The sequence below is a fragment of the Gossypium raimondii genome, chromosome 5 (genome assembly GCF_025698545.1).
Source record: "Gossypium raimondii isolate GPD5lz chromosome 5, ASM2569854v1, whole genome shotgun sequence".
In the NCBI taxonomy this organism is placed as follows: Eukaryota; Viridiplantae; Streptophyta; class Magnoliopsida; order Malvales; family Malvaceae; genus Gossypium; species Gossypium raimondii.
In genome coordinates this window covers 2,862,382-2,874,350 of record NC_068569.1, presented here as the reverse complement: position 1 = coordinate 2,874,350, position 11,969 = coordinate 2,862,382, and the positions used below count along the sequence as shown (strand labels likewise).

The window sequence follows — 11,969 nt, the reverse complement described above, 5'->3', positions numbered from 1 at the left end:
GAATTTCTCGTTAAAAAAACAATTACTTTTAAAAATTATATTTATAATTTGAAAAATTGTAATGAAATGAGCTTTTTAATTTAGAAATACATTATTTGATTAAAATTCAACAGATGCATGGATACTTCTAGCCATTGCTACTACTCTCTTTAATTGTTGTAAAAGTATCTCAGAATTCATGCTAAAAGTTGTGGTTGTGAGACTGTCAGCTTTTCTTTTGGTTGTTAATTGGTGAAAAGAAAAGGGAAAAGAAAATTATAACACGGTTTAATTGATGTGGTAAACTATTCAAATGACGCAAGTGAATTAGGTTCCCCGTCCCGTTGCCAAAAGGGCATCCGGCGAAGGGAACCATTCCCACCGCAGTTCCATATAAAAGCTTTAAAATCATTAAAAAAAACAGTAATCATACACAAAAACTATACAAGTATGAAAATACACTAGTTCAAGGTAGTAAAAATAGCTTTTTTGCAGCTTACAATGGACATCAATAAATAACAGATGCATACATTGATGATGATGATACATAAAATGTGGCAGCCATTTAACAATTACAATTGGATAAGAGAAAAAAGAAGAAGATGGGCAAAAATGAAGTTAAAGAAGGTAAGAGATCTAAAGAGAGAGAGGAGTGTTGAACTTACATTTTGGCATATACAAGTAAAAGGATTCACATTATCATTCAACAGAGTTACCACCTTGAGTATTTTCTTCACAAAGGTCTGTTTGTGACCCACTAGGAGCAATTGTCGGAGGAGACCACTGGTCTGGCACCATGAGAAAATAAGCAGTCATAGCTTTTCTGAATCTTTTCTTGTACTGTTGGGGAGAGATCACTGTCGGAGGTGCGTTTTGCCCGCCAAGAATCCCTGACGTCTTCACCCAAGTTTCAAGGTGCTTGTCCCATGTGTATTGCCTCATGAAATCAATTATTCCAAGAACAAGCTCGTGTTTTTCCTCGTCCACCCCAACTAGTAAGGAATAGTCCATTACATCAACTAACTGTTGCAAAATGTATACATAATTATTAGAAGAACATTAAGTGGCAAATTGGACCGTTGGATCAATTCAATTAGCTTATATGCAAAACAGAAATATGAAGACCATCCGTATTTAATAGTATAGAATGAAGAATGCTAATGAGAAGAAACCAATCCTACACTATGACAGACAGCCCCCACCCAACTACATTAGACACCATTGTTTCTTTTATGTCATAGTGATAATTACCAAAATATATGCCGTAGCACCACCGCAAAATATAAAGAAAATATTGAAAATGGTATGTGCAGCTCCAAGACATTTAAATGAGAAGTTAAATTCCAACTTACAGCAAGAAAGGAAGTGTCATTCCAGACAGCCCTCTCCAACAACCGCTTTGCTTTGCTTCCAACAAAAATTGGAGAAGTCGGCATTGCTTCAATCAAATTTTGATCAAGAAGAACTTTGTTACTGCCGCTTGTATCAGGATTATACCTTGATCGTGAAGATCCTTTAAGGTCATAAAGCCTTGTAACCTTACGCCTGAAGAGAAGATTTTCCATCACCAAAACATCCATTTTTGATTCCTTCCCTCCTTTAAGGTGCTTTGATGAAACCTTCAAGATAATGACACCAGAAGGAAAATTAAACAGAAACTCGAGGTATAATTATAACAAAATAAGAAAAAAACTAATTTTGGTTGGGAAACTACAACATAACAAAGCAGATAAAACTTGAAAAATCTTCTCAGTGATATGCACTTAGGCAGCTCATATCTCAGGCTTTTTAACATTAGAATATCTAGTGTTATCACAGCATATTTGGACACATCTATGCCAAAGGTGTAGTAGATTAGTAAGGAGATCACATATCCCTAAGATATCACATTGTCAAATGTGCTTTTAGCAGAAAGAGAAAAAAGGGAGAACTGCCAGATGATTTAACTAGAGTGTTTTGAAAATGAATCAGAAAGCATAATTGACAAGACAGGAAAAGCAAAAGATAACCAATGCTTTGTGGTACTAAATCAAGTTTTTTGCTAGGAATAATTGTCAAAAGTTCACTCATGAAATTTAACTACTATAATGAATACCTGGTATATGCCCAAAATCTTTGCCAGGCAAGTTGGGCTTCTTGTATTGATTGAATCAGACAAATACTTGAAATAAGCTGGTCCAAACTTGACGAATGATTCTAGTTCTGTCTTTGTAACCTGTTTGATGATAAATCGGTCATCTAAAGTTTTTGCAAAGAAGACTTTGCTCTTGCCACCTTGGGCGTCCCACTTCTTACAACGACTGAGAGACCGTATAAAATCCAGCTCAGAAGGGCAGCAAGTCCTCCTCAAGCTCTCAAACCGCTTTGCATAATAACAAGTTACTGAGTACTTCACCTTCCCAAGGGGACCATCATCGGTAAAAGAAACTCTGGCATGCAAATCCTTTGTGTACAAGAGAGGGTCAGAAACCAGGGAGATTTGTGACCCAGACAAAGACAATATACTATCATCACCAGAACCAAAGCTTCTGTAAGTATCAGATATGTCACTAAAAGAATTAAGTGAGAGCAGGTTTATTGAATCAAAAAGTGATGACGAAACTGCTGAATCAACAGCATCTTTTCGTCTCTCCAGCTCAGAGATCTGTGAATGGTAATCTGATGACACAAGTGCATAGGCTATAATACTAGCAGGCTCATCATCATAAACAGGCACGACTGTCTCATTAACACCAATAGGAAGTAGCAACCTGGGACCACTTTGCTTTTCCAACTCCCTAAATGATGAGACATAGACTGGATTATACTCGCTGATATTGAGTTTTTGAACATTGAATGAAGAATTCTTATTAAATGAGTCATGAAAATTTGGAAATGGCATGCTTTCCCAGCTCATAGACTTCTCCATACTTTCAAGTCCTTTAGTAGGCAGATCAGACTGAGGAGAACGTGCCACTTCCATTTCACCACGACCACTAGCACGATTTCCTGGATCTGAACTTACTGCAGCTGACATATCCGCCACAGCTGAATCAGGAACACTGCAACCATTCTCCTTAGGAAGTACGCTAACTGGGTGAGTTTCACCAGTCCATGCTGCCTCAAGGGTGTCAGATAAATTTTCCATACTTGGAAATTCCCCTTCTGACAGGACCCCTCTTTTAACTCTTTCAGACTCCACAGAATCAGATTTCTGGCTGCTATTTGCACTAGAAGAAAGAGATGATTCGGCCTCCTTCCTGTTATTGAAGTCCTGGTCCATGTCTTTTTCCTTCTGACCGCCACCTGGCTTGCTAATTTCATCAGTATTGCCTCCTTGATTCATGTTTATATCAGACTTGTTCTCAACTAGGGCAGAGCTGCAGCCACTAATGACTTTAGTTGGCTTGGGACTAACATTCATCTCAACAAGCTTCTCCACAGAACTCGTAGGCTTCAGTCCAAGCTTTGGGGTGGGACTGCTTATAACTTCCTGGATATTATTGTTAAATGAACTATATGCATGAATCAGACGTTGGTCCCAAATATAAGAAAGAAAGAGCATTTTCCTGCGCAACTTATTGACCTCAAGAATGTCAATAACAGGTTGGCCAACTTTCACTTCCTTACAAAGCACTTCCTGTAAAGAATCCTAAGAAAAAAAATAAACAGATAAGAAACAAGACGGGATGTGAGGGTGGTTTTATGCATAAAAAAACAAAAAATTTAAGAATGGGTAAAACTTCTGAACAACTAGGTTCATGCATTAATTATGGCAACCAGATAGCAGTTGTTGCTCATAAGGGACAAGAAGAGGGTGCACATGACGAGTTTCAAACCAACTACCTGAAATTCTTTTCTATCTTTTTGGAAAATTGCTTCCAGTTCTTCGATGCAGCTTCTTCTTTCAGGTGCCTTTATGCCACAATTATTGGACCCTGAACCTAATAATTTCTCTGAAAACTTTTGAAGAGCATTGTACACTTCACTAAAAAGGAATCCTGCCCTGTTACTCACCTGCAAAACAGCGTCAATGATCTTCAAGGTGTTAGTTGACTGAAGATTAGCTTTTTGAACTGGAACAAGAATTTTGGATAGTCAAACCTCATTTGCTTCACTTTGTATCCACTCCTGATTATCATAATTAAATTCCAGTTTGGAAGGTGGAAGATAAACAGAATGGACATCAATGGAAGCATATCGAAAACAAGCAACCATTCTCCCGAATCTGCATGTGGTAAAACAGTACAATCAGAGGCCAACATGCAACTGATATTTTTCATTTGATTATTTCATACACCTTTTGAATTCTTTTACAATCTATATCTCATACAACTAATTAACCCTGCCCTTTCCATCCCCTTCGAGGCCAATAACCCTCCTTATCCAGAAGGGAATAGCTGACTTGGGAAGTCCTAGGAATTCAAGGCAATTAGGCACTTTATCTTGGAGCAACAGCCATTTGGTAAACTTCAGGAGGTCCCTAACCATGGAAACCTCATACATATGTCTATACAGGTATATCCCTTATTACTGCTCAACTAATTATATGTAATACAAACTGTACCAATGTACTGGTGTAAGTATTTGCATTGAAGACCCAGGCAACTCATAAGTCAATACCACACACCAGATACAATCTATGAAGGGATGACTGTAATATTTATTTTTAATAAACATAATACTTCATATTTCTTATGTAAAGCGTTACCCATAAAATCGAAGACAATCTCTGTGAAGGGAATGACCACAGCTTGCAACTCTGCTAGCAGCTGCATGGTTAGAAAAGCTAAGCTCCAAAAATTTCCCGAAGGATAAGCCCCAAGCAGCATCAGACATTACAACTCTTCTTGTGGCTGGAGGGAATCCATTGGTCCGAGGGCATCGCAAGCACCTATGCCACATCCAAATCTTGCCTTCCCGTTCTCCCGGTAAGGGAGGATCTGGTAGTTTCTTAACAGATATTGTCAGGCTACCTTGCCGATGAGTATAACAATGAACATGTGCCTCAGATGGCATCTCACATGAACGACAACGGGAGCTCTGATAAGAAGAATCTTTAGTAATGAGAAGCAAAGAGGAAGATGAGCTTTCTACATGAAATAATAACAATAAAAATACCTGATCAAATAGATGATCTTGTAAAAATCGCCCCAAAGGCTTATCAAAGCTCCCATAGTATTTGATCCGGAAGAGATGAGACCGTTCACACACAGTGCCCTTCAACACACAACGTGTTGATAACGACACCAAAATGCTCTGGTGGTCTGAAGGTGATGGACTAAACTCATCCTTCGAGGACCCTGCCTCTTCATTATTGTTAATAGGCTCTTGTTTTGAAGACGCCATCCCTGGGTCATCTAGATGATATGCAGCCAACAAAGCGCGATCAGCATGATGACTGCCACCACATCGCTGTGGTGCTCCTGATAATTTTTGAGAAAGAGAAATAAACTGGTTACCTGTTAAAGCTTCTCCACTGCTAGTTGTTTTGCTCTGTACAGATTCTTTAGGGTCAACTCCAACCTTGCAAAATGCAAGATTTGATGAGGGAACATAGTCACAAGAAGAGGTTTCCATCCTTGAAGCAGACTGTGAATTCAAGGAAGAAATATCTTCAACAGAGTCAAAAGCAGATTCCTTGGAGTTTGACACAGTCTGAGGACCTTTGGACAAGCAAGATAAATTGGCCCCTGTAGATTTGTCCCCTTGTATATTGTTGGCAAATGATGGACCATCTGAGACAACGCCTTTGTTGGATTTCTGCAATTCATTAATAGATTGAGAAGCCATCGGCTTCCTGGAGGATGGGATGGTAAAGCCAGGTACAATGGAAATAGACCTGTCAATACTTGATGGTTTATCGGGTAAGGCAACAGTTATAGGAGACTTTAAAGGGAGCTCTGGAAGCGTGGCACCTTCATCAGCTAGAAATGATGTCTCAAGAGCCAAGTGATAAGCTGCAAAAACTCCATATTGGACAACGTGTTTCACCTTTTTCAGTTCATCTCCATTGGCACCCTTGAGTAAAATCTGAAACAAAGTTAACAGTTAGACCATCTCAGCACCAAACATTTTTACTTGGAAAATTATTTTAGAATGATTACAATGTAATTTGTAAGTGGAATGAAATGACCCACAAAAGCTTTTATGCAGCCACATTCCATGCACCACACCATTCTAAAAGTTGGCAAACAACTTGACTGTGAACAGCCACAATAGTTACTGCTACACTATACTACAAATTTATTCCAAAACTTGTGCATGACAAAGAGAACCTAAGTGGGTTTTTGCAGCCACAAGGTGCTCTAATAGATGTGAGTGCAGAAGATGATTTGGAGAATGTTAAGGTGGCAGATGGTTTCTTCCACATGCAAGTTATAGGACAACCAAAAGATGCTAGATGGCTGGTGTTTTCCTTTTTCATATTAACAAAGTTATTTGTCACCTGATAATAAAGGAAATTGCTCTATCAGCAGAATCTGAGAATGGTTATAGTAAAAACAAATTGTTCCATCAAGTTATGGTCAGATGAAGCTCAGTAAATTAGCCCTTCCCCATATTGTGGTTACTCCAGGTAGATGATAATTAATAGGATAGGTGGATCTTACAGTAATATGATCTTAAAGCCCCACTGTATAAACTACTTTGACTACAGCTGTGCACACAATATGGGTGGAAAGGAACAATGGTGTTAAACAAAGTGCAAACTGATTGCTCTGAAATGTTAAGGAAAAGAATTGCTGGTTGTACCACGTGCTTTAGAGACAGGGTTAAAATACTGGACTCAGGTCAGAGATGACAAATGAATGTTGGGTAGACTTCCATGATTGCTCATTAATTTCTTAAAAGCCTGACCTGTTTAACCCATTTTCAGGTTTAGCAGGAGCTTGTTTTAGACTTTTTCTGAGTTTCTCTTTAGGCGTTTATATTGCTGAGCGCGTGGAGCCTTTAAGACTGTTTATATCACTCTCATCTTTGTGAAACAAATGCATCTTCAGTTACCGTGGAAAACATAAACAAGATAAAAGATAACCTAAACAAAACATACAAAAAATAACCATACTTTTCATGCAAAAGTTTTAATAACTGAAAAATCATTAAGATCAGCAATGCATACCGGAAAATTTTCCAAATTATAAACAGATTATGTCAGCACTAGGAAATCGATATGTGTACCATGTATACTGAAAGGACTTACTGTATAACCCAGAGGCTTCGGGCAACCCTCAAAAAACATTAGAGTCTTTGTCAATCTTTTTCCACCTTGCCCGGCACTTCCATGCTCCTCAAAAAATTTCTCCACGTGGAACACATCACAATAACCCAACTTTGGCGATGTTAGATGATCAATGGATGGAACAATTTGGGCACCAGTGCAGCGGGCTATACGCTCTAAGAGTGGCCTCTTAATGTTGAGAACAAGTGAAATATCTTTGGCAAGAAGGTAATCTTGAGCATACCGGGACACGGATTTCTCCACCAAAAGAACATTAGGATGATGTGCACCAATTTTAGCAACTGCCATCTTCAAATGGTCCATTTCCTGGAAAGGAGGGTAAGCTAACAAATATTAGCCTTAACTGCTTCATGTTCTAGAAGGTAGGAATCAAAGGAATGTTCCTTGCTTTAACTCTTATTATGAACCTAGGTTAATTAACAAACCAAAATAGAAGGGAACGGTAGAAATACAAACCTGCTGCAACAATGTATCAAAACTGGACAAGTGGTTAGAAATACGCTGGTATTCCAAAGCTCCTCCAAGAATTAGAAAACGAGGTTTTTCTATTTTCGAAGTCATTCGTCGATGAGCTACATTTTTCTTACAAACAACTCCTTTAACCACAGCACTAGAGAAAATATTAACAAACGAAATCAGAATCTCATCAGCAAAAGTAAATGGTAAATAGAATGAAGAACTAGAAAACCTATGAAGCTTTCTTTTTGCAGCAAATTTGATTTTATCATTAATTGTAACTATCTTTCCATATTATTCTCTCCCAATTGCCTCAAATGAACATAAAAAATCACCGGAAAAGCATTCTGAATACTCTATACAAATATGAGGGATCTTCACAAATGATAGCCGATGAGATATGTGAAGGGATGCGATTGGATAAATAACTTTAGGATATTAAAAGGTGCTCAATAAAAACAGCTGATGTAGCATTCTCTTCACATAACAATCAACAAATTTTCAAAATGGGGTTCGGTGAGATTACCTTTCACTTGGACGCCCGGAAGCTATGCATTTAACTTTCACATATCCTCCAGGATCCATTCCTCCTCCCTTGCTTGTATCTGGCTTCAGAAGTGTTGCAGCCTCCCATGACAAAGACGTGATTATATCCAACCAATTCTCTCTGCCATCATCATCCCGTACAGGAAGGTTTTCAACCTGCAAAAGCTGAGAGACCAAAGCTCGAAAATGCCCTTCTACAACATTTTTCATGGCTCGCCTGTGCTCCTCAACAGACTTATCCCTGCTACGTTCCCCGGTGCCAAAACTATTTGAACGTAAATATCCCCACTCTCCTGTAGCACCCTCATCGTCGTCATCATCATCAAATAGAGCAGCTTCCCTCTCATCCTCCCCATCCGCAGGCTCTGGAGGGAGCCACAGTAGCCAATTATTCTCAAAATCCACAGGCTCAGCATCTGTACCATCCACATCATAAGCAGGAGCTTCACCCTCATCAGCATTCTCTTGCTCATTTTCTTCTTCAAATTTCTTGATTTCATCCACACTTGTATCAAAATTCTTAGCTAATGGTGAACCACTCAAAGATTTCGCATCAATGTTTACTGCATCAGGATGAACTTTATCTGATCCATAAACACGGCCATATTCGTCAATATTGATTGCACCATAATACTCTTCAGCATGAGCATAATGCTTTGATTCTGAATCTGAACGATATGCACCATAATCATCATCTTCGTCATCACTCCTGGAACCAACAGTTAAGAAAGTAATAAGTATTGATCACTAGCCCAAAATCATAAAATAAAAGCACAAAAACTCATGTATTCCAGCCGGGGCAAGCTGTCTAATTCAAATATGAATTGACAGAGTAACACAAAACATTGAGCAAAGAAGTAAAAGCTCATCCAGACACAATTGGTATCATGAAGGAAGCATAGCTAAACCATTATAGGTCCCTGCTCTCAGCAAACATTGAAACATATGTGCGCACGCACACGTGTGTGGGTGCATGCAAAGGCATGTGAAATTCCAAATTCAGGTAAAAACACTTTCTACTCACTCAAAAATACATTAGCAAGGGGGAAAGTACCTGTTACTACAAAAGTCAAAACGGTTTGAAGAAGAATCTACTAAGGCCGAACTTTGATCTGTACTCATCCCAGATGTCTCACTGTTCTGCTCAGCACCATTCATTTGGGAAGATTCACAATGGCTAAGACCAGAATTATAATTCACGCGATAGTAAGGTCCGGTTGCATATGGAGTAGAACCAACAAAGCTGCTACCACTATTATAGGTGCAGCTGGACTTGGTACTGGCCAAGCTTGCTGCTGATGGAGATGGACTGAGATCAGGACTAGGTGTTTTGGTCCCATTATTGTCAACTGCTATTCCCTGCTCCCATTGCTTGAAGCAGTAATTACATACCCTAATCCTTTCTGAATCTTCACGACCAGCTCTTGGCTCATCAGGTGGGACAGGAACTGAGTTTGCTGCACACTTGGCACAGAAAACACGGCCACAAAGTCTACAATGATGCCTACGATTAAATATTGTAAATTGGGAGTCACACTCGTAGCATACCCTACAACTCTGATCGGGCATCCAAAAATCCCTTGACACATTCAGAAGCTCACTCCTAGGGATCCACGACTTAGTGTCAACATGGTCAGATTGTTTGTCGTCAGACGTGCCCATTGACAATTATCCAAATTGATCCCAGTCATCATGATTCATTCATTTGCCACTCTCACGACCTCAACTACAAAAACCACTACTCCCAGTACCCTAGCCATTATTAAAACCACAACAAATAAATAAATACACAATTAAGTTCCAACAAAACTACTACTCTGAAACTTTAGAATCCAAACAAAAAACTATTAATTGAAAGTGGAGGGAAAACTTGAATTGGAATTGACTACTAATGGTTTTTTTTAAAGGCTTTGAGCAACTAATTAAAATTACATCAAAAGCATAACATGAACATTTTCAAAAGAAAGTCATACAAAAACAAAAATTACCTGGAATACTAGCACCTCAAGTTCCACTGTCCAAAAGCCCCAAATTCCAATATCTTCTTCATCAGTTAGAGTTGTAACTTCAATTCACTGCTCCATCCAATAAAACCACGAAATTGAAAAATTAATAACTTATACCATAGAAACCCTAAGATTAAATCAATCCGATAATTCTCATAGAGATCGATTAACAAAAGAAAGAAAAAAACAATATGATTAAAAGTTCGTTTGGATCTACTAGCAATGGAAAATCTCATCAAGAAAACTGAATTACTCTTTAATAGATTAAAACTAAATTAACACGTTAAATTTCTACTTGTATAGAAATAAAAATCAAATTGGAACTGCCAAACAGAGAAAAATCAAAAGCCGTTAACCTCCAGACTTCTTCGTGGAAAATTTGGCGGCAGTGATGAAACCAAAAGAAAAATACAGGATTGAATTTTCCAAAAAAGAAGAACAATATTTTTTTTACTACTATTTTTATAAAAAGAAAGAATTCTACCTTATTATTTTCTTCTTCTTTTTTCCTCGGTTTCCCGTTTCGCTTTATTTATTTGTGTATTTGGTTTTCCTGTGAAGTCTGTGCTTTTTGTTGTGTCGTTCTCGACTTCTCGTTTTGATTGTTAGCTTTTTCTCTCTTCTGTTCTTTCTTGTTTTTCTTTTCTTCGCAAATAACAACGGTCCTTTTCTTTTTAGTTAACCCGCTTGATCTTTGTTTGTGATGATAATTCTTATTTTAATCTCTTTTTTATAAAAAAAAGAAGAAGATTTTTTAAAAAATTTTGTTTATGTAATTAAAACAATTAAATTATCAACATATTAAAATATATATTCTATAAATTATATTTGTGAATCTTGGGTTTAGAACATTTTATTTCTTGATCTTTGAATATTTAAAGTTTATTAAATGTATAATTTATGTTAAAATAATATTTAATTATTATTCAAAGAATATTGGTTAATATTACTTAAACCATTTTGTATACTATTTTTCTATAAAAAATAAATAAATATATCATTAACAACTCATTATTTGAAATTATGACTTTAGAGTAATATTTTATATTACATAACGTGAAAGCTTTTTCCTTTTCTTTTCTAGAAAGCTTTTTTCCATTTTTGGTTATTGGTTAAAAGGGCGCCTTGTGTTCGCCATTTTAAATTATTTTTTTCATTAATTTTTTAAATAATGAGTCTAAACATAATTTTTCTTTCTGTAGCAATTTATTTTCAGATGTTTTATTTTATTTTATAATTATACTTTTCCTTCGGCCTTTACATAAAAATGATAAATGCGAAAACTTTAGCAACTTCAAATATTGACAAATTTGCCTTTGCAGTGCATGAGGCAACCACGCATGGCACGTGACATTACTAATTGACTCATACGTAATACTTAAAATTTTGGATTAAATTAATATCCAATCAAACACCAATTTAATTTTAATGTTACCCTTAAATTAATATTTTACTATAAAATTTTGTATATTTTAATTTTATTATACACTTTATTATCTCAATTAATTGTATATATTAATAATATTATTGATTTAACTAGTGTCCCAAGTTAATTTGATATCAACTCAAGATTAATGACAATATCATAATAGCGTAATTAATATTGTTAATCTAATATATTTATATATTTTACTCATAGTTTAATCTAATTTTTTATTTTAATACCATATGCGTGTACTATTATTAATTAGTTTCAAACCATACATCTATTATTTATTGTGTGTTATTTTTAAACACCTTATTATGTTCTAAATACTTAATTT

The 11,969-nt window shown here is 36.7% G+C and overlaps 1 protein-coding gene across 2 annotated transcripts; it reads right to left on the bottom strand.

Annotated features, from left to right (window-relative positions):
* Window positions 1-481: 481 nt before the first annotated feature.
* On the bottom strand, window positions 482-10,891 carry LOC105768933 (1-phosphatidylinositol-3-phosphate 5-kinase FAB1A). 2 transcript variants are annotated; one of them, XM_012589221.2, is made up of 14 exons: window positions 10,691-10,890; window positions 10,189-10,275; window positions 9,255-9,952; window positions 8,181-8,909; window positions 7,655-7,808; window positions 7,160-7,504; window positions 5,421-5,991; window positions 5,080-5,318; window positions 4,670-5,001; window positions 4,063-4,186; window positions 3,805-3,975; window positions 2,075-3,610; window positions 1,332-1,598; window positions 482-1,002 (listed from the first exon to the last, which is right to left on the bottom strand). In XM_012589221.2, exons 3-14 carry the CDS (start codon window positions 9,860-9,862, stop codon window positions 679-681), a joined length of 5,400 nt encoding a protein of 1,799 aa, XP_012444675.1. In that variant the 5' UTR covers window positions 9,863-9,952; window positions 10,189-10,275; window positions 10,691-10,890; the 3' UTR covers window positions 482-678. The 2 variants fall into 2 exon arrangements, with proteins under 2 accessions (XP_012444675.1, XP_012444672.1); XM_012589218.2 differs by having other exon boundaries at window positions 5,080-5,991; window positions 10,691-10,891.
* Between the last annotated feature and the right edge of the window lie 1,078 nt (window positions 10,892-11,969).